The sequence below is a fragment of the Emys orbicularis genome, chromosome 14 (assembly GCF_028017835.1).
Source record: "Emys orbicularis isolate rEmyOrb1 chromosome 14, rEmyOrb1.hap1, whole genome shotgun sequence".
Classification (NCBI taxonomy): Eukaryota; Metazoa; Chordata; order Testudines; family Emydidae; genus Emys; species Emys orbicularis.
In genome coordinates, this window is record NC_088696.1 from 38,156,130 (window position 1) to 38,179,870 (window position 23,741).

The 23,741-nt window shown below is 46.9% G+C and overlaps 1 protein-coding gene across 1 annotated transcript in view; it reads right to left on the reverse strand.

The window, feature by feature from the left end:
* KIFC3 (kinesin family member C3) overlaps positions 1 to 23,741 on the reverse strand; it is a 37,421-nt gene that overhangs the window by 8,188 nt on the left and 5,492 nt on the right. Inside the window, exons 3-15 of the mRNA XM_065416416.1 lie at positions 21,665 to 21,845; positions 14,971 to 15,167; positions 8,136 to 8,201; positions 7,365 to 7,505; positions 7,027 to 7,266; positions 6,310 to 6,483; positions 5,804 to 5,951; positions 5,339 to 5,469; positions 4,951 to 5,062; positions 4,175 to 4,356; positions 3,667 to 3,771; positions 2,978 to 3,108; positions 1,372 to 1,495 (exon numbers count right to left, since the gene is read on the reverse strand). Of these exons, the coding sequence (XP_065272488.1) occupies positions 1,372 to 1,495; positions 2,978 to 3,108; positions 3,667 to 3,771; positions 4,175 to 4,356; positions 4,951 to 5,062; positions 5,339 to 5,469; positions 5,804 to 5,951; positions 6,310 to 6,483; positions 7,027 to 7,266; positions 7,365 to 7,505; positions 8,136 to 8,201; positions 14,971 to 15,167; positions 21,665 to 21,845 (1,932 nt within the window). The remainder of the gene's footprint in view (positions 1 to 1,371; positions 1,496 to 2,977; positions 3,109 to 3,666; positions 3,772 to 4,174; positions 4,357 to 4,950; positions 5,063 to 5,338; positions 5,470 to 5,803; positions 5,952 to 6,309; positions 6,484 to 7,026; positions 7,267 to 7,364; positions 7,506 to 8,135; positions 8,202 to 14,970; positions 15,168 to 21,664; positions 21,846 to 23,741) is intronic.

The following is a 23,741-nucleotide window of genomic DNA, read 5'->3' on the forward strand; positions in this document are numbered from 1 at the left end:
CTCCTTTTCTGGTGGGAGCACTTCCAGAGGACAAGGCCCATTCTTTTCAGAGACTGCCAGCAAGGATGCAAACCCAGTGGGTGGGTGGGTGGGTGTCTGGGGGGTCGCGGGGTCATATAGTTGGGATATGGACACGGAACTGGACTGAGACCTGACAGTTCATTTCACACAAGGCACTGTCCAGCCCTTCGACCTGTGGGTGAAAGGTTTGGTATCCCACTAACTCCCTGAGAGCCTCTAGGCCCCAAAATCTTATTTTTAAACTATTTGTGGCTCACACAAAGGTTACTGACCTCCAAGCTGGTCTCATCATGTGGCATTTGTCACATTATATTCAGGGCCCTATTCTAGTCTCCCTTCCCTGCTCCTCACAAACACACCCAGTTCTGAAGGGTAATTACTTTAGACCTCCATTGCATAGAATCATAGATTAGGGTTGGAAGGGACCTCAGGAGGTCACCTAGTCCAACCCCCTGCTCAAAGCAGGACCAACCCCAACTAAATGTATCTTTGTTCTGTACAAACCTGTCACCTGCTCCCTGTTTTTGTGAAGTGCTGACTCATGAAAATGAAATTACAGCAAATCTTAGGCATGTGAAGAAATGCAGCCCACATTACAAGCTGCTTCCTGGGCCGATTCTGTGGGTGCCTTGTTTTCAGTCTGACTCCTACAAGAGGCTAATATCAAACGTGTGAGTCTAGGAGGGTTTGGATCTGTGTCCCACTGCCTTCATCTAATGCAGAGCCGTCCCAGCCATAGGAAATCCAGGGCGGCCTAGGGGGCTAGCGGGGGCCTGGCTCCGGCAGCAGCAAGCGACCCAGTCCCAGCCCACTCCACTCCGCCCTGACAGCTCCCGGCGTCGCTTGGGGGAGAGGGCGGAAGCCGGAAAGAGGCAGGGTACGGGTTTGGGGGAAGAGGTGGAATGGGGGTGGGGAGGGGGCGGGAAGAGGCGGGGCATGGGATTGGGGGAAGGGGTGGAGTGGGGGGTGGGACGGGGGTAGACCAGGGATGGGAATAGGCAGGGTGGGGCAGGGATGGGAAGAGGTGGGGCATGGGATTGGAGGAAGGGGTGGAGTGGGAGCGGGACCTGGGCCAGGGGGTGGGGGTTTGTTCTGGGCCCCGCATCCCCCTAGGGATGGCCCTGATCTTATGTGTGGAGAGATGAGGCGTTTGCATCCTCTTGTCCCTATGCTGCCACCACTGCTCCAACAGCTGGTCTGTTCATAACAGAAGAACTTGAGTAAGTCTCTGTAATGCACAGGGAAGTTCACCCCATCCCAGCAGGTGATCCCCAGCTGGTTCACCCCATCTACTAGGTACCATCTCTGCCCTTCCCCTCCTGGGTTCTCCATCTCTCAGGATGTTTTTACCTTGTTAATATCCTCCACACTTTGCACCTGGAACTCAGTCAGTCCTGGTACATACAGCTGCCCGCTGCCATCCGGGCACAGTTTGATGTCCAGCTTCTCCTGAGGTTCCTTCCCAAGCAAATCCCTGTAAAGACAGGCAAGGTGACCCTCCCCTCAGACTCGTGTGTCATGTTCTATTCCCTACACTAGCCACTTACAAAGGTGAAAGGTCTGAGGCCTTTCAGCCTGACCACCCCGAACTAATCTCTCCAGCTAGGAAACTACAGACTGTGTCAGGCCAGGCCCCCTTGCTTTGCTCTGCTCTGCCAGTGGTCAGGTTTATGACCAAGAGAGAACAAGCTTTTTCCAGCCGTTGGAAGCCAGGGTCTCTCCTCAAGCACATTTACCCCAACTGTTGTCCACTAAAAACTCTTAATTGGCTTTGGGTGAACAAACACAGACTAAATACTAGCTACACTAGCTATACGATTTTCAGAGGAATCATTGCCCACTGGATGCTTCCTCAGCTATTTATAGTCTCAGCTCTTCTATTTTCTGTGTGTGTGTTATTTGTCTGTCAGGCATGTAACACAACCCATCCGTAGAGTGCCCCAAACAGATCCACATTCAGAAGTTCCACTCCCTTGTTTCCACCTGATCCGACTCATGCCTGGTTTGCAGCTTTTATTATCTCAACAACTGACCGTCTCCTTCTCAGGTTCAGCCTACCCAGTTGTTGTATAATTAAGTCATTCTTGCAATGTCTTTGCTGCCACCCTTCTGTGCTCCATTCCACCCCCACCCCTACTCCTGAAGGAGACAGGAAGAATTCACTGGAGGAAAATGCTTCTCATTCTCCGCGACCGTAGCTCACAATTTCCAAACGTAACAACCAAAGTGCCAAAGGCACAAAACACAGGCAGAGAATGTTAATGTAAAAAAGCTTCCAATTAATGCTTGTTGGGGGTTCCACATCTATTAGCAGAAAACGGGGAGGCAGAGAGCACAAGCACGAAGGGGGAAAATACAAGCCGATTGCTGGCTGATGTTTTAACAGGTGTTGGCGTGAGTGAGAGCCCATAGAAACAGGAGGCATTCTAGGAACGCAAGGCTTGGGAAGAATTCCAGGCAGGAGTTCTGAAAGCCCCGTGTGCTGAGAAAAATCCCCAAGTCGGCTAAAGCTAGGGGACTGGCGAACACATCAAAAACAGAATGTACAGCCCAGAATCAGTTTGGTAGTTTAAGATTTTGGAGACACCATATGCTTCTCAATTACCTGTACGTGGGAGAGGAGAGACTGGACACTAGACAAGTTGGAGGAGGAGAGAGATATGAAGCCAACCTGCTTTTTCAGCCATTTCCCAGCCTAAGCACTACAAGTAAATTCCCTGGTAAACACAACGAAAACAGCCAGCCTGGTTCAGAGTTCGGGTGTGTCATTTATGCACAGCCCTGCCCAGGCGCAGTGCGGAGCCGCCTTGCCCTGGAGGAGCACCAGGAGAGATTGCCCTTGTCTTTGCAGGGTTACTCAGTGCACACCCTCCATGTCACCCATTAAGGGACACAGACATCCCACATTCAAGCTTCCCTACAGACTCCTACCCCTCCCAGGCTCCCTTCCTGTTACCTGAGCGCCTCGTTGTAAATCTCTGCCACACTGACAGTGATCGTGTAGCCCCAGTCAGACGCTTTCCTCTGCACCTCGGAGAAGAGCAGCTGGAGAGCTCGCTGGTTGATTCCTGGGTTTTCAGGAGTTCCCTGATGATCAAAGAAAAAATCTCACATGTGACATCAATGGCGAGAAAGGTGTGACAGAGTGACTGACACAAGACTCACCACCGAGCCCATAAGGTGTGCAGTTGTGAGGACACCGGTAGGATATTACACCATGACAAAGCTTGGAACAGGTGTCCATGATTCACTGTGGAATCACCAACATCCACCTCCCACGCTCGTGGTAGAGAAGGGGAACAGCCAGAAGGTTGCAAAACAACCAGGTTCCAACCTTCTTCTTCAGCGTGTTCTGCTGTCGGCATTGTGCGGTTTGTTACAAGCTTGGGAGATGCATAGTCAGGGCTGCTGTGCACGGTTACCTGGGAACAACAGCATTCTTGGTCACCGGGACAAAGGGGGAACTTACACACATTTACCCATGAGCGTATCCATTACATACAGTCATCTAGGGACCAATCTACCCTCACCCTTCCTTGAGAAATGATAACCCTGAGCCGTAGAATACAGGAAGCAAAGCAAGAAGACACACTGAAAGGGAAGATGGAGGGAGACAGAGAGAAAAGGCGAGAAGGGGAAATTTACCTCCATAGTATATGTCTTGCCTGCACCTGTCTGTCCATAGGCAAATATACAGACATTATAGCCATCAATACAGGATGTGATCAGGGCCTGAACTTCCTGGAACACCTGCCAATGGGAAAGAAATAAAAATGAGCAATATCTGACACTCTCCCGCTGCGCCGCTCACACAGATTACACTTGGGATTGACTGGCTGGGCTGGAATCTCATTTCTACATTAATTTTTTTGCATATCATTGGGTGATGGAAGAGTAGATACATTTATACCAGCAGGAGCAGAGATACAGCTCTCAAGTCTACTTGAGCTCTACTCTACCTGCTTATTGCTCCTTTGGAGGAAAGAGTTGCTTTACCTTCTCTTCTCCATCCTTCCCCTACAAAATCAGGGACCAGTGAGTGATCTGCGACCTTATGAAATAATTATGTCCCTACTCATGTTGACACACACCTTTCTCTTGTGGTGGAAGTCCATGCTAATGTACCAGTACAGAAACATGTGGATGTACTTACATCTTGCTGTGTTGCCTGTGGGGAGAAAACCTTGTCCAATTCAAATGACACCTGCTTCCCCTTGTGCATCAGGTGCAGGATAGCATCATCGTCAGGGTCAAAGGTCACGGAGTTGGCTGCTTCAGGCCCTTCCCCATCCTCTTTAGTTATTGGCCGGACTCGGCCAAACACACGGATATTTCCTTTACAAAGACAAAAATACAGACTAAAATACGGAGACAAGCTCTCGATCAGCCTTCCCACCAATTATCTCTTATCAAAGGGCATCAGACAGCGAAGATGCTTAACACAAACCACTTCACCTCTCTCATTCTCTTCTGCAACTCCAGATCCCAAAGGTGGCGACTTAGAGTAACACACTCCAAGACCACAAGCCAGATTGTGCAGACTTCCCATAAGACAGACGTGTTGCTAGTGCCCTGCACAGACTATGTGGCGCGCGTACGGGTGGTGGAGTCACAAGACATTGTTGTCTGCAGCAGGCCATGAATCAAGTCCCTAGTAGAGCACAGTGAAACCACGGTGATCTGGAGACAGACCACAATAGGTTACTGTGCGAAAAAAATGCTTCAGCTCCTATGCTGAAGCTTTTGTTATTGCCCTTCTGGGTAGGTCCCCCAGAACCAACTATCCCAGTCCCACGCCTGACCAAATGTCTAACTTCAGTCCAATCACAAAGCTTGAAGTGGGAAGTCTCTGCACTTCTGCTGCATTAATGTCACCCACCAAAAAGATCAGCCCTCCATTGCTGTCTAAATAATCTCTCACGCACACACCTTTCAGCCGCACCAGTTCGTTGTGACATTTTTTGCGGAGTTGCAGCTCCCGGCGGTATTTCCTGAGTAGCTCCCGATTTGTGCTGTTCACCTCCTCAATGGCTTGTCCAATCTGAAGAGGAGGAGACACCAATTATGAGAGGGGAAAAAATCAAAGAAGTATGGAGAACCCCCCACCACACACACACACACACTCCCACCCCTCTTTCACAGTGCAGGAACTAGAAAAGGAATCTAAGAAGGGAAACATGGGGGATGTTCCCATGGCAGAGAATCAAAGAGCATCTGTCTCCTCATGCTCACGGTGCAAATCTAATTGTGGCAGAATCAAAGCCATCGTGTTAGGTCCTGCTCTACCGCAGAGCAAGGATTCTCCTGCCATGCTCACCTCTGCCCTGGCATTCTGCAGAGCTTCCTGGAGTAGCAGGGGGAAGTCCCGGACCTGCCGTTTCAGGCTGTTGTAATCATTGGTGAGGGTCCGGAGTGCTGGCTGGAGTGTGAGGAGGTTTGTCCGGACCCCTGCAAACAAACATAAGACCATTGATAATCCTCACATTAACATCCCACCTGGGAGGTGATAAAGCCCTTCTCCTATTTGGATGCCTTCACTTGGAAGTGTAGGTCTGAACTCAAACTACCAACAGAGCGGATGGCAGGGATGTGGGGAGGATTCGCGAATGCTGCTGGGCATTTCTAAATCCAAGTGTGGTTTTCCTCTAGTAACTCCTAAGGAAGTCCTGCTACATATGAGAACGTGTAGCATCACCTGGAAAGGTACATTCCCCAATACCTGTACCACCCACCCTCCCACCCCTGTGAGGTTGTCGTGGGACTTGCTTCCCCTATTCCTCACCTGCCAGGTTCTCGTGCACAGCTTTCATTTCTACTTGGGCACGTGCAAATGCCTCCTCAATGGCCCGGTTCTTGTCATCTTCCATGTTCTGCATCTCCTCCAGCATCTGTCCATGCGTCTGCTCCAGTTCAGACTCATACAGCATAATCTAGGAAGAGACCCAAACTGGAGTTATTACTCTGTGACAAAAAACAGCATCACAGAGGCCAAGCCCAGCAGGACTGAATCACTCACCCACCCACCCAACATTTCATGCAAACTCTTTCACTTGCACCACGGGGCTCGGTGAGTAAGTCAGAAACAGTCAATCAAAAAAGGCCATTGAACAGGGAGTAATGTGACCAATGGAGCTTCTTCAAGTTGTTCCCATATACGTTCCCGGTGCGACCCAGAGACCTGAGCTCTGAGGTTGGATGCAGTTTGCTAAGTTCTTCTGTACATGTTCTTCTCTCCTTTTCCACTCACACGTTATATATTTTCCCCATTCTCTATGCAGTACTGAATACCTGGGCTCTGAGCTGGGCTGCAGTCTTCTGAGACTTCTGCAGCTGCTGTTCCATCTCCTTTAGCACCTGTTTCTGCATCCCCACTTGCTCCTGCAAGTACTGATTTCGTGACTGGGTCTCACACAGAGCCTGCTTGGTCTTGGATGACTCCACTTCCACCGTTTTGATGATATACTACAAAAAAATTCCCAACACAAGCACGTGAGAAACTCCCCACCATCAGGCCTGGGACAGACACGGCATTGGCGGAATCCAAGGCATTCCCCACTGAATTTTCAAGGAAGTTAATCCACAAGGACCAGATGAAACTGGCAAGTTCTTTGGAGCTCAATGCCGATCTGCACAACCACCATTCCAGATCTACTGTAACTTTAAACAGGTAGTGGCATCTTTAGCGCATAAAGCTGGGACTCTTATTTATATGACCGATTTCACCTACCCTAAGCACCTTGTGCACTGCCGGGATTCTGTTAAGCTACAGACAAACAACAAACAGTATTCAAACCGCCTGCAAGCGCCTAGATTCTCTGAGTCAATTGCTAGCCCATTTTATACCCCGTTTGCTATCAAGGGTTGATAGGGGAGAAAGCCTGGCAGAGTCTGGCCCTCTCGCTCTATCCGGAATTTGAAGACACGCATTCTGCATGGATGTTGAACAGCACATGGGCAGAATGATCGATAGGAGTCGCCCTGCATAAACAATTTGTTCCATCTCACCTTTATCTGCTGGGGTTGGGCTTTCAGGCTAGCTATAGTCTCCTGACTGTCCCGCAGCCGCCTGCTGAGTCGCTCCTCCTCCTCAGCCTTCTCGGCAAGGGAGTCCTTCAAGCGCAGCTCCACCTCTGCCAGGCGATTGGTCTTCTGCTGCACTTCCAGGTCCAGCTCCGACAGCCTCCCCTTAGCCTTCTCCACCTCCAGCTGCAGCTGGGCCAACCTTTCCTGCAGCCTTGCATTCTCCTGCAAACCAAGTTGGGAGGGGGGTGAGAGGAAGCCAATTTCCATGTGATCAGCGGGCAGGTCTGTAGGCATACGCCTCACCCTCGTGACCTCTTTACCTGGATGTGTTCGCAGTCAATGCATTTCACATGCTGCTGCTTCAGCTTCTGCAGCTCTGCCTCACATGACTTCATGTCTTGCTTTAGGTGCTCGTTCTCTGCAACGAGCAGATTCCGATGCTTTTCCAAGTCAGGGCCACCCTGAAAAGGGGACCAAGTGTTTGTTAACCCAACATTTTACTTCTAGTCAGTGGGTCGAATTCTGCTCTCTCCCTACACCCATGCAATGCATTTGACTTGAGTGGAGTTGCACCGGTAAAAGAAAGAACAGGATTTGGCACAGTATCGTTAATAATTAAGGATTCTACCTTTTTCACAAACTATACACATATGGCACTACTGAAATGCAACCAGCTCTGGGGTGAAGGGCAGAATGCAGCTAGCGAATACCACAATAATAGTGGCATGGGAAATGTTGTCAAGGACACCAGCAGCAAACTCCTGCTATGGAGAAGAGTGCCAGGGCCTCTGTTTTAAGGCTGCATTGGACAAACTCCCATTTAACTTAATGGACTTCAATTTATTTACCTCGGGTTGGTCAAAATCCATCCAGATCAAACCTATGGTTCTGGGAGTATTTCATTCATCATCCTTAGGCTTCTAAACAATCCCCATTTGCACTAAGATTTCCTTCTTTTCTCTCCCTGTTTTACTGTCTCATATGTAAAATACTAAGGAACCAACAACTTCAACCACGAATGTAACAATCTCCTCGGGGGGAAAAGACATGCAATGCAGATATAAAAAACATATTAATTTCCAAGGGCTCACCAACTCAGAACGGAGTCTGTTCACTTCTTGAGCTTGATCCAGAAGTTTCCCTTTCAGATTTTCAACCTGTCAACACAGGCACAAGTTGACTAGGCTGGTCCCTTTTGTATTTTGACCACAAACACCTCCTCCCAACACATACCAGCTCAAATTACACATAGCTTCACTTGAAGCTGCGATGCTCTGGCAAAAACGGAAAGTGCTTCAAGTCATGAATTTCCTACAAGCCACACAGAGCCAGACCGGGTAGTTATGAGTTGTGGACCCCCCACCCCAGAGAAAGCAGTGCCCAAGACTACATTGGAAGGACGCTGGCCCTGAGAAGACAACTTACCATACCAGCAATCCCCAAATTACATGGGGTGCTATTCATCATCAAACAAGCAACACACTCTCTTTATTTCTGCTAATATGACTGTAGAATACCATAGAGGCAGCTTTTTTGGAGAGAACTGTGCACATAACAGCCCTGGCTAACTGTGAGCTCCCACTGAAAAGATCAACAGAAAGTGGGAACCATAAAAAGATTCAAGCTGGAAAGGGAATAGACTTATTTGGTCCCTTACTCCACCACCTGCTATCAGCGCAGATACCTGGCAGTATCTTCTCCAATCCAGTTTTAGTTCCAAGTAGTGGGACCCCTACCACCTCCTAGGAGCAGATTACTCCTCAGAGTGGGACCACACTGTTAGGACTATTTTCTGATATTCAGCCAAAGTTTTCTTTGCTCAATTTCATCCCATTTCCTCTGATAATTGCTTGCACATTTGAGTGCTACCCACACCAAATACTCATTTTCTGCCTCAGTGCACGTTTGAGGATTAAAAAGAAAAAAGATTTTTTTTCAGGTAACCTTCTCTACCACATGACCATTTTGACAGCTTGTCCTCCATTCTGTCACCAAATCTTGGGAGAAACTTTAATGGATAAAAAATGCTGTTTCTTATTGGAGAAATCTTCCACCCCAACTGTGCTCAGAGATCAAATCGTCCCCTCCTCAGCAGGGGTCTTTGCTTTCCTGAATCATAAAAATGACCATACTGGGTCAGACCAAAGGTCCATCTACCCCAGCATCCTGTCTTCCAACAGTGGCCAGCGCCAGGTGCTTCAGAGGGAATGACCAAACAGAACAGGTAATCATCAAGTGATCCATCCCCTAGTGCCCATTCCCAGCTTCTGGCACTTTTTGCTTTTTCTTCTAGGAAGATAAAATAACAGGAGTACTTGTGGCACCTTAGAGACTAACAAATTTATTAGAGCATAAGCTTTCGTGGGCTACAGCCCACTTCTTCGGATGCATATCCCATCCCATCGTTGTAGCCCACGAAAGCTTATGCTCTAATAAATTTGTTAGTCTCTAAGGTGCCACAAGTACTCCTGTTATTTTTGCGGATACAGACTAACACGGCTGCTACTCTGAAACCTGTCATTATTCTAGGAAGATGTCTATTAATTTTTTTTCTGGCAGTGGCTTTTAAATTCCTTTTATATGGTGAGGTTCTTGAAGGAGAATCTTCTTAAACAGACATCAAAGCATATTTTTTTCTGTGTACAGCACACCATTCTCATTCCATGTTTGTAAGGGATATTTACTCCAGGGATAAAGTAGATAGAAGTCTGCAGGCAGTGCTTAATTTATTCCAGGGCTTGCTAGGGTTGAGCCCGGCACCTCGCAGCTTGGCAGTTCATTGCCCCGGCACCTCTGGACTTGCTGCATCAGTTATGAATGAAAAAAAAATCGCTTGAGCTGCATCACTTCTTTCATTACAAATTAAGCACTGTCTGTACGTTACTAGTGTGCCCATCTTCATACTCATGAACAAGAGAAGTGGGGAATTTGGGGATTTCTGCAGCGTTCTCATTTAGTTTTCAGCTCTACCTGGTCCTATTCGTCTATCGGTGTCAGACAAGGAAATCCAATGAAAAAAATGACTACGGTTACTAAAATGAACAGCTGAAGTGCAGTTTCAGAGACGTCACACCAGTTACACCACAGGAGCCCGTTATTTTTACTTTATAGCCCCCCGTTGTGTGCTGCGGCTTCACTAAAGACAAAATACAGTGTCCTCGCCCCCAAAGCACTTACACGGTAAGGTCTCTAGCCTGCAATGAGAACCACATAGGTAGACCCCTGCACCTGTGCTGAGCCCCATTGACTTCACACAGGTACAGTTATCCATCTGCCTGAAGCAACCTGCAGGATAATAGGCTCAATTGGAACAGAACCGGGTGAGATATGGTAAGGAGGACTTTTGCTGACGATTACACCATGCACATCGTGTTTACCCTCAGGACAGCTGCAAGTGTCCACATTTCAATATTTAAGAGACTGTCTGATGGGCAGCCTTTTTGTTCAACATTTAAGCCAAGTTCTGTCTCATGGTCAGAGCTCTCAATCTCACAGGATGGCAGGAGCATGAAGGGTTATGGCAGCAGTGCCAATGAAGCAGTGCGCAGAACAGACACATGGATGGAACCTGAGTTACTCTAAGGTAGCGAGGGGGGGTCCTGATAGACTCCCAGAGGATTATGATGAAGCCAGGACGAAACTTGTGTTTCAATAGCATCTGCCAGATTGCTGGAGCAGCCACAAAAAGTGAGCTAAACCCTGTGATGCTGGCAAAGCAGGTGCCAGCTCATGCCGGGCCCCCATGTCTCAACTGAGCACTGACAAATGCTGGAATGAAGGTATGTCCACATTGGCCTACAACAGAAGGTGTCGTGTCCTGTCCCACAGAGAGGGCCCATCAACACTAGAAGAACTATTGTGGAACATCAAAGAAGATAAAAGACTTTGTTGATTGCTTCCCCCCCCCCCCCCCCCCCCGGAAGAGGAGACATGCAAGTGAATTCCTCCCATCAGGTGAGCTTGCAGCTCAAACATCCCTACAAAGGAGAAACTGTATCTCTATGCTGCTTAGACTCCAGAGGGCAAGATTTCTAGGCATAAGCATAGGGTCCCCCAGCTGCTTAGTGTGGGTTAGCCCTAAGGGACATATAGAGCTTGCTTATTATACAAATCTCTATTACCTTTCAAGTGTGTGTATGTTTACCTGCTTTAACCTCGTAAATAACTCTTTTGTTTCCTTTTCCTAATTAATAAATCTTTAGATAGTTTGACAGGATTGGCTATAAGCTTTGTCTTTAGTGTGAGATCTAAGGTGCAACTGACCTGGTATACGGGACTGGTCCTTTGGGTCTGGGAGTAACCTGACAACTGTTGTGACTTTTGCCATAGGGCACCATCTATCACAAGAGCTAGCTTGCAAGATAGATCAGAGTACCCAAGGGACCCATCTGTGATTCCATGGTTAGGCTGTTATATTGCCTAGAAGTTTACACTTGATAGGTGAAATCTAAGTATAAAACTCACAGCCAATTTGGGGTTTGTGACCTGCTTCTCAACAGTCTGCCCTGGGGTTGGTACCCACACTCTTGAGCCACTCCAGGACAGCTTGACAACCTTCCCCTCTCTCCCCTGCACCACCACCACCACACACACACACACACACACACACACACACACACACACACACACACACTTTAGACTTCTCCAAAGTGTACATTCTGGCTCTCAGTCCCACCTCTTTGATTAGTGTAGAAGCAGGGTCTTTAGACACAAAGATCTGGTGGTGTGCACTTCTCCACATAAAGACCCCAATTCTGGTTTTCCCCATCTTAGCGCTCAATGCAGAATGAAGGCTGGGGTGGCCAGAAGTGGTCCCATAGTAGCTGAAGAGCGCTCTGCCCCTGGCTTTAGTCACAGCTACCTCAAGGGGTCTCTAACAAATCTTTTGCTTCCCATGCCCCCCTAGGAGAGCAGACAGAGCACAGTGCACTCAAACTGCATCCCTTTCCTCTCCCAAGGATAACCAGTACCGACCCTGGACACACCCCCTAAAACAGGGGCTAAGAGGAGGATCTATAGAGTTTTTATATGAGCTTGGAAGGTCCCCTGTGCTGGGAGTGGATCCCACCAGAGAACTGAACCCAAACAGTCTTTCCAAGATAGAATTACTAGTGACAATTGGCTCCCCTGGACAGTTAATACCAGTTTTTATTTTTTAGCTTATAACAAAGGATCTCCATGTTTTCCTACAGAGTGAACCATTTCTTAACAGAAAGACTCATTAGTGCTTCCCCTCCACCTGTGATCATGGAACATCCCTGTGGCAGCCACAGAAGGCAAGTACAAGGGAAAGAAATGTTAGCAGACTATTCGCATACTTCAGCTTCTTTTAATAGCATGTAACAGCTGGAAACCAAGAGAAGGAGCACCCAGCTCTCTGCAGCCCCTCACTGATCTGTGGACCACAGTTTGGAACTGCTGACTTAAAACAAATACATGTTTACATTATGCTACAATTAATTAAGCTCAATTAAGTTACACCCATCTAATGAGGTGAAGTTAGAGCTAGTACTTAAATACATGGTATTACCATATTCCGAGATGCCACTCCACACTAGCTGTTCTATTTAAAATAGTACACTGAGAAGTCACATATTGCCTAAAAATTAGGCTTTTATAAAGACAAACTTCTACAAAACCAAAGACCAATAGAATTAGGAGTTTGTTTTTAAACAAGATAGTCCCCAAATATTGCAGCACTGTGCAAGTGTATGAAGACCAGAAAGTGAAGAAAAAAATATTAAAAAGTTGCAACTGATTAATCTATTTTCATTGTCCAACCTGAGAGAAATGCAAAGAACATATATAAGGGATTAAAAATCACTTTTAATAATTATTTTAATATCCATAACTTCTATTTTAATATATTTTACTTCCCTTTAATATTGAAATTTTATACTATTTCAAAGCAACAACATCAGCATCTCTCTAAAAAGAGTGAAAACCTATGGACACTTACAATAGTTGGTCCTTATAGTGGGGACACAGAAACAAGTAAAAATCGATCACAAGCAAGTCTGCATTACACATAGCCATCTATCTGTGACTGGATTTCTTCTACACTTCATACCATTCCAACTTCAGTCAGTCACCTAGGTCAGTCTTGAAATGTCTTTAGAATTAATAGTATTTACAGAATTCACAGACAAGCATTCACCTGTGACACCAAAGCCACTCAGAAGAAGTGATTATCAGTACATTTAACATCAGAGTTTGTTTAACCCTAAATTCATTAGCAGAAAACTCACAGTGTTTAATTAGAAAATACCAGCTCATCTCTCTTTCTCAGGTGAAGATGAAGACAACAACAGGAGACACTGATTCACTTCACCTGGAGTGGAGACCCATCCCTTCCTGGAAAAAGAGGTGGAGCCTGGTTGCATGCCTGGCTAGACCTCACTGGTTGTATCTCCAGCCTGGCCACAATTGCTAGAGATAACACCCACTGGTTTTCTTAGCTATGTCTGGCACTTAGGTGTGGCCTTTGTATCTATTAGCCTTTAAAATCCCTTTAAAGAAATGGGACAAGTAATTTATCCCTCTTCTTTGTCCACATGCTAACTAGTTGTTTTTCCCTAGCAGAGAGTTGCCTCCAGTATACAGTGTCACTCTCTCTCTCTCTGTTAGTTGGTATAGGGCCAGATTCTGCTTTAACTTACACAGAGTAACCCAACTGAACTCAATGCAATTATTCGGTCATGTTTAGATCAGTGTAATTAAGAGCAGAATCAGACCACAGTCACATCTAGAGTTATAAACCAACCCCCCTTCCCACACAGAGTTTTTTTATTATGAGCCTGTCGTCCCACTTTCTCACAAAGAAAAAAAAAAAGGTTTTTTTTGTGGGGAGAGGTTACCAGTGTCGCCCAATCTTGCTACACTTTGACAAACAACCAGGTAATGACTTTAAAAAATGTGTTGTTTCTTAGAAACCAAAGAATGTCTTTGTACCTCATGCACCATCCTTTCCCGCATCCACCCACCCACATTCTTATCAGTTTTCTCCTTCTCAGCTGGGAAACTGATTTTTTAAATGTGTTTTTTACTTCCTGCCTTTTGAAAGACACTAGAATTAACTTGCTTATTTCATACAACAAACCTATCGCGCTGTGCCCTTTGTGCACTAGTATAATGGACAATCACAGCGTAGCTCTGAGAGTAGGTGGTGCTACACAGCAATACTTGGTGCTTAACGAGCTCTTTTCATCAAAGGATTTATAAGTACTTCATGAGATGATTGAAATGCCACAAAACTGATTCAGTAGAAGATTAGACAGGGAACCCGAAGCATGCAGCTGTTTAGCGACTTGTTCAACATCAGAAAAAGTCAAAGGCAGACCTGTGGATAGAACTCAAAGTCCTCATTCCTAGAGTCCTGCCCTAACCACTAGACCAGCAGTTTTCAAACTTTCTGAGATGAGCCCCCCCTTTGGATTGCAATTTTTGATTGTGCCCTCCCACCCCAGACAAAAAAAAGAGGTGAGTTGGGGGGAAAGTGGCACCCACCACACCAGGCTGAATCCCAAACTGCCTGGCGTCACCGCTCCCCCCCACAACATTCCTCCGTACCTCCCGCACTAGACCTGTGAGCTGACTACTGCTGCAGAGCCAACATAGGGAGCACAATCCATTGTGTATCTAAGTCCTGCAAAATATCTGCTTTAAAAAATGTGTTTCTTAGCAACTCAATAGCTATTAAGAGGAATTAGATCAGATATTTAGTGTGAGAGCACTTGGAACATAGCAATTTGCACATAAGTTACAATGTTGGCTTAAACACCTTGGCTGAGATCCTCAAAGGTATTTAGGCACTTAACTCCCTTCGAAATCAATGGAAGCTAGGAACCTAATACCTTTTGGGATCTAGACCCTGAAAAATGTCGCAGTTCACTCGCAGAGTTCTTCCTCCCCCATCTTGTGCAGTACCTGATCCTGCAACTGGACAGACACAGCAAGTTCTTCATTCTCCCGGGCAGAAAGTTTCTCCTGCAGTGCCAGCCGCTCCTCCTGCAGCTGCAGCTTCTCCTCCTGCAGCTGGGCCATAGACTCCACCATCTTCTGGATCATAGGAAACGGACGTGCTCCTGACAAGCTGGAGCATTTCCCACTAAAGAATCTTCCGCCTGCAACAAGAAGAGTGTTAGCACTACATTTACAAAGCGGCAGGTAGGTGTGAATGTACGGGGGTTGGCAGCGCGTGATGAAGTGACAGATGCACGCCAGGAAAGGCCAGTAAGTGTGGATTAAAAGTAGGGCCCACTAAATGACTAAAGTGGAGCAGGAGATGAAAAGGACCATAATGGCAGTGAAAACCCCAGATTCCTTCCTGAGCTGCATGGGCTTAACATGTGTAGAGGACCATTTCATGGCTCCAGTAACCACCCACTGCTCCAATCAATGCTCTGAGGGAAGGAACCAGCAGTGAAGCCCGGTGCAGTTCTGCCAGCCCCCAGAAGGAGCTGCAGGGATGCTCCAGATACAGAAGATGAATCATTTGATTGGACGTTTTTCCTGAAATAAGTGCGTCCACTTTTGAACAGTAATTTGTTTGAGAGTTCTGTGCACACTGACAGAACCAAAACGAGTCTGTGATTTTGTAAGCACGTACGTGGAGCGGTCTCACTGACTGTAGCAGGACTACAGAGTTCCCCCATAGTAAAGTCACACGCATGCTTAAGTCCATGTAGGATCCGGGCTGAAGAAAATGTCACAGAGGGCATTTGAGACAAATCCTGACAATTCAATACCTTAAAATATTTTTTTAATTTTCTTTCAAAGCTGTTCAGGTCGTCATAGATGGAAAATGGTGGCCACTGAACCAATGGAAGCATGTGGGGAACAGTGTTCCAAGCACAGAGATGCAAGCGAGAAACAGAGTGAGCCAGCGATGACACAAACGTCACATCTCCACAGTCACAACCCCCCAGGAAACTCCCTGTTGGCCGTTTGGCTGGTGGAAAGTACACAGTGAACACACAAGCATGTGATGTTCATAAATACCCCACTGCTTCTGAGCCTCGGGCTGAGGAATTCATCACCCGCTGGCTCCACGAGCAAGAAAGAAAACGCAGACAGAGCCCGTGATTTCAATTCAAACGTAAAAAAAAAAATGCTTTGGGGCAAAATAACCCAATACACCCTTTGCAATGGGCAATAGTTCTACCAAGAAGCGGGGCTGAGCCAAGGGGACTACGAGGCATTTCACTCTTGGCTGTGGCCAGCAAGTGAAGGAGTGCACCAGCCACCCTCCAAAGCACGGTAACAAAGGCTATCTAGTGAAGAGGATAATGCAGCAATCTCCTTCCTCCATGACACATGCTGTCATCTCCTAGCGGTGCTCCATGGTCACATCTAACTCATTTTTCCCACTCGGCTCCTATCTGTAATAATCTGGCCCTACAAAACAGTAAGGGCAGGTTTGGTCTGCAGCTCCTATCTACATGTCTAAGTATTTACATGGCCCTCATAATGGTAGTGTCTGAGCGCCTCACAGTCGTCGGTGGATCTTATCCTCAACACCCCTAGGAGGCAGAGAAATACTATCCCCCTTTTTAAATTTACAGCTAGACTAAATAACTTGCCCAAAGTCACATAGGAAGTCTGTGGCTGAGCCAGGACTCAAACGCATCTCTCATAAAGGCCTAGTCCAGTGACCTACCCACTAGTCCATCCTCCCTTTGCAAGGCCCTTATTTCTACTCTAGTCTGAAGTCCCTCGGGTAATGTCAGGCTTTACTATTAATATTTTTTAATTCAGAAGAACAATAAAAATCACACAAACTCCTACATTCAGACGGCTTGATCTTAAACCAGTGGCAGGTGAGGGAAGGGCTGACAGTGGCTGCAATTCACAGTCGACAAACAAGCTGGAAAAGTGAGGAGTTGTGGAAGGAAATTGCCCTGCTATTTTCTCACTGCTCTGCCCTCAGCAGTGAGGAAACAAAAGGCACCTCACAGCTCCTCTTATTGTTTTAACTGAAATTAATTATGAAGGGAGCATTATTTTTTGGAAGCAGGTTGTGGATGGCTTTATATGGTTTATATTATATTTGGGCTTATATTTTTGATTGGAGAAAGGGGATAGACTGAAGTTATCATATAGACATACATGTTCATAGAGGCCTAGCTGTACATATATTGTAGCTCATGTAACTAATCCTTAAAGCACTTGCTAATTCCCAGGTGAAAGTAAAGGGACTGGCTAGTTCCCAGGATTTGGGGTGACACTACAAGGAGGCGCTATGGTGGTGAGGAGGGAGAATCTGTGGCCATAAGAAAGAGAGATTGGGTCAGGATTCCAGCCTACCATGAGCCTAATACTACCCTGCCCTGCCTCCCACCTGGGTTAAATAAGCACTACTAGAAATGACACAGTTCTGTGGCTTTAAGGGCAAATAATGGGGCTAATTGCAAGCAAATAAGGGCAAATAATTGTCTGGCTAATTGCAAGCAGTCAAAGTTGCTTGCTTTATGAAAAGTGTATTTATCAGAAGAAGCTGTTTTTGCTGCAAGATTAATTTTTTTTTTAATGTAAACATTTGGTAGCTCTGTCTCTTTTTAAGTAGGGTGACCAGATGTCCCAATTTTATAGGGACAGTCCCGATTGTTGGGTCTTTTTCTTATATAGGCTCCTATTACCCCCCACCCCCGTCCCGATTTTTCACACTTGCTGTCTGGTCACCCTACTTTTTAAGACACATGTTTGGACCATATGGAAGTGTTTAATACACCAACTGTGGGCCTTGGATGCGTTCCTCCCTGTATAGAGAAGTTATGGGGATAATGGTGTGAGCGAAGGGCTGAAAAGCAGCTCTTGAGTTCTAATCCTAGCTCTGTCACTGATTTGGTGTGTGACCATGGCCAGTTCAAAGGTATAACAAGATCCAAGGGCTGAATTCAAACTAGAAATAAGATGCATGCCAAGGGTTGTGGTGGATTCTCCATCACTGGAAATTGTTTAATCTAGAGTGGATTTTTTTCTAAAAGGTATATTCTAGTTCAAACGGGAACTAATTTGGGGAAGTGCTATGGATACAGGCAGTCAGAGCGGATGATCAGCCTGGTCCCTTTTGGCCTCGTCGTCTATGAATAGGGCCAATATTTTCACAAGTGACCACTGATTCTGGGTGGCATTTTGCCTCAATTTTTGGGTGCTTGAGACACCTTTAAAGCGACTCGAGTTGGGCATCCAAAAGCAGTGTGCACCTTTGTTGGCTTTTAACCTCTCTTAGTAACTGAGTTTCTCCATATGTAAAAGAGGGATAATATCCACCAGAGGGGATAACTTCCACCAGATGTTAAGAAAAGAACCTGTAAAGTGATATATAAATGCAAAGTGTTATTCCTTTGGGAGTGTTCTCTCACCTCAAAAGTGTTATCCTAGGATTAAAGGAGATGTTAAGGCATGTGTGAAATCACTGTGTATCTGTGTGTATTATCCAATTTAATCCTGTGCTGGGACACTGAATCCTTCTGCTAGGGAATTTAAACCTTTCCATTTAAAACCATGGCAATTGTACTCAACTTAATTCAAACAAAGCATGGAGATTATTCTATGCTTTGAACATGTTCCCCTTTGGTCCAGGGTGTATCATCTGTTCCAACATGTCATTCTCCAGAAATCATGCTTGGGAGACCGGAGGCTTGGAAAGGCAGGTCTGCCAATGGAGCAGGCGGCCTACGTTATATAACTTACCACACAGACTTACTGGTTGGGAAGCTAATTACACCGCAGTATTCTATGTAAGCTAGAGTTCAAAGGAAGGCAGACACTTTATACTGCGAGTTACACACACACACACACACAGCTTTTCAGCCACAGCCACACAGACTTTCATGCTTGTTCTGAAAAACTTTTAAAGTGGACATCAGTGACTTCCACAAAGGCTGCAGCCTACAGTACCCAAGTATTCACAAAACATGTTGATTATATACGGGGCAGATCAGACCATAGGATTTCTATGGGGCATTTAACACTGTAGGCGCTGAGGTAGCCAGCAATTGATGTGCAAAGTGTACAGATGAAATGTCCTGTTATTTCAACACTTTCTGGCTTTTCAGCTGTTTATAGGTAGGGCCCTACCAAATCCACAGCCATGAAAAACGCCTCACGGACCGTGAAATCTGGTCTCCCCCTGCAAAATCTGGTCTTTTGTGTGTTTTTACCCTATAGCATACAGATTTCCTGGGGGAGACCAGCGTTTCTCAAATTGGGGGTCCTGACCCTAAAGGGAGTTGCAGGGCGGGGGTCACAAGGTTATTTTAGGGGGGATCACAGTATTGCCACCCTTACTTCTGCGCTGCCTTCAGAGCTGGGCTGCTGGAGAGTGGCAGCTGTTGGTCAGGTGCCCAGCTCTGAAGGCAGCGCCCCGCCAGCAGCAGCACAGAAGTAAGGGTGGCAATACCATGCCATGCCACCCTTACTTCTGCACTGGTGCCTTCGAGCTGGGCGGCCGGAGAGTGCAGCTGCTGACTGAGGGCCCAGCTCTGCAGGCAACATCACAGAAGTAAGGATTGCAATGCCATACCAGGCCACCCTTACATCTACGCTGCTGCTGGCGGCGGCTCTGCCTTCAGAGCTGGGCTCCCGGCCTGCAGCTGCCGCTCTCCAGCTGCTCAGCTCTGAAGGCAGCGCCACCGCCAGCAGCAGCACAGAAGTAAGGGTAGCAGGACCGCAACCCCCCTCTCCCCCTACAACTCCTTTTTGGATCAGGACCCCTACAATTACAACACCGTGACATTTCAGATTTAAACGGCTGAAATCATGACATTTACAATTTTTCAAATTCTATGACCGTGAAATTGACCAAAATGGACCGTGAATTTGGTAGGGCTCTATTTATAGCTGACTGTGTAGTGTCTTGAGCCTCTCTATTCTGCATCTTGCCAACCATTTGCCAGAGAATGGGGAGCCTATAAAGCAGGGCAGCCTGCTACACCTACGAGCAAAGCTGGTAAAAAGCTCAAGGAGCATTAGCAGATGGAGGGATCAGCAAAGTTCAGATGAGCCTTTTGCCTCGGGTGGGCACAGCTAGAAAAGCCGCGAAAGGCTTAGCGACGCGGCAGTGGGAGCAGGGGCAGCAGAGGAGGAAATAACTCAGCAGCCGCAGGGGGGTTCAGAGAAGGGGGCCCCGCAGACTTGGGAAGATAAATTCTAGGTCTAACTCACTGTATACTTACTCTGGTTACGTCATTTGCACACGCTAGTTCCCCTGCCTGAGAAGAAAGTTGCAGTTCATGTGTCTGCCTACTCCTTGCATTACTTTTTGTCTCTCGGCACCTTACATTTCCAGCTGGCATGCCTTCCCCCTTTCTTACGCTCCTTCCTGTTTCTGTCACTGAGACGCCTCTTCCTCTCTCTGCGTAACATGCTTGGCACTCTCACGCACACACTGTCCTGAGGCCCACAGATAACCCAGTAGGTTCTAAACCAGAGCACAGCAGGGAGTGGCTCACTCTGATGTGTCTGGACAAGCCCAGATAATTAGTTTCTGATGGAGAAAATAAATAATAGCAATCAAAATCCAACTTCCAGCACAGTTTCTGCATAGCTTCTTCCTCACCAAAGACACGAGGCCTGAATCTGTACAATAGGAATAACCCCCAGAAGTCAATGGAGTTAAACTGGCGTTAGTGGATAAGAATCAGACCTGCCATTTCTCTCATAAAGGTGAATTTGCTTCCATGCACCTTTAGTGAAAAGCTCTTGCTTCACGTCCTTTTCCCCACCAAGAGACTGCAACCCTGAAGAGACACTTACATTCACTGGACTCTCGTGCTAGCGATGTTGCCTATAGAAGGATGGGAAGCAGGACAAAAGGAGCAATAAGGACTCCATTTCTGCCAAATCCATATTGTCCACTTTGGACGTTAACCAGGGAGAGGGATAAAAGAGCTCCAAATGACTATCAAGAGTAGACCAGCTTCCTGAACACATTGCAGGGGACACTGTCCTCAGCAGTTGCATGACAGCAAAGATGAGGTCCCACGTTTGAGCTGTCAATTTAACTGCTTAAGATTCAGACGAGTATCTGGGCAAGAAGCAGCTATCAAAGCAAGAAGTATAATCTTCTGAAATGTCATTTATCTCCTCTAGTGGGAGGGGGACTGAAGACAAAACCAGAACATTTAAACGAGACCCAACAGCACAGAGACAGGCGGCAAAAGAGACATAGAACAGGATAAAAACTCAGGTTGAGGAGATGCAAGAGAGCAGGGATGAAGAGGAAAGGAGGCGGCAATGCACTAGGAGGGAATAGGTGGTTATAACTGCACTGTGATAAAGTTTCCTTAAAAGAGAAGAAATAAACAAGATGATTCTGCTTCCGATCAAAGGTTAGATTAATCTGTCAGTGACTTGAAGTGACCCAGCACGGTTTATTTTTGTTACCTGCGTGCAAACAACTGGTTTGCATTTGATCCCTCCTGAGCCAAAGTCATTCCCTAATGAGTAATCAGTTTCTATTTATATAAAAGAATCATTGCATTAGCTGTGAGCTAAGGAAATTCACTTACCCCCGATCTCATTTCACTATGAAGCAGTTTCTTTCTGATTTTGTTGCCTTAAGACAGAGATAGGCGTGAGAATTAATGGCCATCAATTCTCATGCCTCCCCCTTTACCTGTTTTCTCAGCGTTCATGCTGCAGGCTTCCTGGCCCTGCGCTCCAGCGTCCCAGTTGTGAGCAGACCCCGACCTCTTCTCTATGCCCAGCTTCTGGGTCCTACACTGAGTCTGTGGCTGGTGATGATTCTCCTCGTTCTTCACCTGACTCTTGTCCTTGCACAACTTCTCCTGCAAGGCCTGCGTTCAAAACACAATCATTTTCCCTTTAAAGGGCATTGTAACTCAAGAGGGCACAAACCTCCCTAGACTTATCATAGACTGAGCGAGATTTTGACTGAGTGAGATTTTGAAAGGTCACCCTGTGCCCCAGGGTACTGAAATCATTACAGGTAACCTCAGTATCACACAGTATTTCAAGCTGTATTTCTGCTGTCTTCACATCTTCATCGCTTCCCCGCACCACTCTGATCCGGTCAACTCCCCACCTGCTAAAACCAAACTCCTTCCCATTGCTGTTCCAACCTAATCAAACTCCAGCCTGTGCCATCCCACTAAAGCCATCAGTGCCCTCTTCCCCAATGACCTCCTATGTTCTCCCACACTTTCCCTCCAGCTTTCAGCTCTCAGGTTTCCAAAAGGTCAGTCACAAGGCAAAAGACAAGATGCAGTATACACATGGTCTCAAATACAAACTACAGACTGGAAATCAGCATCTCAAATAGCGGTCATTTTTCAAAGTTCTGAAAACTCTATTTTGGAGAGAAAGGAACAAGGAGAAGACAGGCGGAGGACAGAAAATTAGATGGCAATGTAAGAAAAAAACGATACTCAATTACACTGACTGAGGCTGATCCATAGCAGGTGATTTCCTGATTGCAATCAGGCGAGCCAAGCCAAGATTGATGGGGAAAAGGAGGGGGGAAAAAATCAGTTTCAGCAGGAATGAAACCAGACAGAGTGAATCAGAAACCAGAGACAGAAAAGATGCATTAAGTCATTTAGTCCACGTAGCCCCAAATATGGTTCAGTGCAGGGATTATTCTTCTCACTACATTTGCTGGTGTTTTGTCCACAGGGCCGGCTCCAGGCACCAGCCGAGCAAGCTGGTGCTTGGGGCGGCAGCTTGTAGGAGGCGGCATTCTGTCCAATCCTAGGGCGGCACGGCCGCTTTATTATTTTTTTTGGGTGGTGTTCTGCTCCGGCCGCCCTGTAGGGGGCGGCAGTGCGGAGGATGGGAGCGCCCTGCAGCAAGCCCGGCAGGGCAGCCCGCGTCCTTCCCTCCCAGCCGACCGGAGCAGCGCAGAGCCCTCCAGGCAGGCGGCGGGGCCGCCCCCCTTCTCTCTCTCTCCCCCCCCCCCACTCCCTCCCCCTCCCCCCGCTAGCCGGGGCACATCTGCAGCGCAGGGAGTCCCCCTGGACCCTGGCTCCGGCCACGCCGCAGGTTTTTTTTTTTTTTCTTTTTGCTTTGCCATTCTGGCCGCCCTGTGTTTTTTTTGTTTTTGTTTTTTGCTTGGGGCGGCCAAAAAGCCAGAGCCGGCCCTGTTTGTCCAGTCTAGTTTCAGATCACCCAAGCAATGAGGCTTCCACCACGTTCCCCAGGAGACGTCACCAGAGCTTTACAGATTTCAGTGTCAGGAAGTTTTCATTTACATTCAACCTCGATTTTCCTTTCCTTAATTTCATGCCATTCCTCCTAGTTACACCCCCATCCTTGAACCACCTTAAACAAGTCCTCACTCTCTTTAATATTTGACATCCTTTTGGTAGATAGTCGTGTCCCTCCCTACCTTTGTTGTGGTTCAGCCACGATGCACGTTTAGTTTAGTCTATCCTTTAATATATATGAATGTATCCTTTAATCTAGCCTCATAAATCATGTTTATTGTTCTCTGTATTCTTTCCGATTTGTCAGCACCTCCCTGGTTAAGAGGGACCCAGTCCTGTACACAGGATTCTAGTTGGTGTAGTCATTCTACAGACTGTCAATTCTGCGTTCCATGACATGTTGTTTCTGAATTCACGCTGGCTTTTTCTACTGCTGTATCATACTGTAAGTTCATTTCCATGGACCATTTAACTACAATGAGCCTCTGTTCAGCGGCATGGATTTGGAGCAAGCCTCACTTCTAACAG